The sequence below is a fragment of the Octopus bimaculoides genome, chromosome 6, assembly GCF_001194135.2.
Source record: "Octopus bimaculoides isolate UCB-OBI-ISO-001 chromosome 6, ASM119413v2, whole genome shotgun sequence".
In the NCBI taxonomy this organism is placed as follows: domain Eukaryota; kingdom Metazoa; phylum Mollusca; class Cephalopoda; order Octopoda; family Octopodidae; genus Octopus; species Octopus bimaculoides.
Window position 1 is genome coordinate 64320374 of NC_068986.1, and position 1693 is coordinate 64322066.

The window sequence follows — 1693 nt, forward strand, 5'->3', positions numbered from 1 at the left end:
GAGAGAGAGAGAGAGAGAGAGAGAGAGAGAGTACGAAGAAATATCCCATAAAACTTGTACGGAACAGCTGCAGCCCCAATCCCACCCCATTCCAACTTCTTCCTAGTTGATAATGTAGAATATCTGATAAATGACGAGGAGAACATTGAGAAGTGACACTTCAGTTAATAGATAAGTGGTTAAATGAAGCCACTCTTCACTTTTATCAACATTAATAATTATATTAGTAGTATCAGAAGTATGGGTAGTAGTGGTAGTGTTGGTAGTGATGGTGGCGGTGATGCGGTGCTATAATGGTGGTGGTGTGGTACTGATCTTAGTACTGTTGTGACTTGCAGTGAAGTTTCTATTGTTGTTTAACCCCGAGTTAGCCATGATCGAAAAACAAAATAGAAGACCTCATGATTAAAGTCAAAAGCATTCCATTTATGGCCATCTCTTGTTTTTGTTGATGATATAGACAAATTTCATACACACACACACACACACACACACACACACACACACACACACACACACACACACACACACACACACACACACACACACACACACACAAACACAGAGGATAGGAAGAAACGAGGTAAGAGAGATGGACGTTTTCCCTATTAATATCTGTAATCAATTGCTCATTCTCTCCCGCAACTGGGCCTTAATCTTTGAGGATAAGGGATAAAATTAGAAAGGTTTCATGACCTCTACTGACCGACCCGAAGTCATCTGTGTGTATGTGTGTGTGTATGTGTGTAAGTATGTGTGTGTATGTGTGTGCGTGTGTGTATGTTTGTGCGTGTACATATATGTAATATGAGTGCAACGGTTATAGCACAGCTAATGAACTATAACTGAGTCATGACTACTACTTTCCCGAAAACAGTTTTGTGAATAGTTTCGTTTGCTCACCTGGTAGACCGACAATTTTGATATTAACTAATGCCCATGCCGCCTTTGGCGGCAAGCCGTTATCTGATACCTTCACCGTGAAGTTGATATCCTTGAGATCAAGCCGTAACGTATCATTGAGTTGAAGGCGACCGCTGTGTTTATCTAAAGATAGAATTGGATATTTTTGTTCTAGTATCTCGTAAGTAATCTGTCTATTATAGTCTTCTTTGGAATCATCGGTGGCGTTTAAATAGCCGATGATCTTGCCAGGGTTTTCAAACTGAAAGACTAAGAAAGAATATAAAGATTTTGAAAATTGTGGCGCTTCTTTGTTGTTTTCAACAACATCAACCAAAAGCTGACGATTTCGAAAAGTGTTTCCATTGAAAGCTGCTCGTATATTCAATGCGAACTGATGACCAACAGGTTTGTCTATAGCTGTCATTGTACTGATTTCACCAGAGTGTTTATTAATCATGAAATATTCATTCGTCAGTTCCCCCTGAGTGAACAGCTGGTAAGATACAGCTTTCTCTTTGGTGTCATTGTTATACCCTACTACCTTTCTCACAAACACACCAGCCACCGCACGTCTGTAAATCCTTGCGTTTGGTGTAACTCCATATATGTCTTGGACGGCTGGAAAAGATTGAAATAAGGAAATAAACGTTAGTTTTGAAATATATATAAATTAAAAATAATGATTTGTCAAACGAGAAAGCTTACACAGACAAGAACACACATGAAATGTTTACATACACGTATATATAAGCTCACAAAATTGCTCACAAACACACACACACACGCA

The 1693-nt window shown here is 39.0% G+C and overlaps 1 protein-coding gene across 7 annotated transcripts in view; it reads right to left on the reverse strand.

Annotated features, from left to right (window-relative positions):
• Nucleotides 1-1693, reverse strand: part of LOC106867596 (adhesion G protein-coupled receptor L4) — a 364928-nt gene that overhangs the window by 70480 nt on the left and 292755 nt on the right. For all 7 annotated transcript variants that reach the window (XM_052968831.1, XM_052968828.1, XM_052968830.1 and 4 more), the window contains one exon: nucleotides 904-1524. In XM_052968831.1, coding sequence (XP_052824791.1) covers nucleotides 904-1524 — 621 coding nt within the window. The remainder of the gene's footprint in view (nucleotides 1-903; nucleotides 1525-1693) is intronic.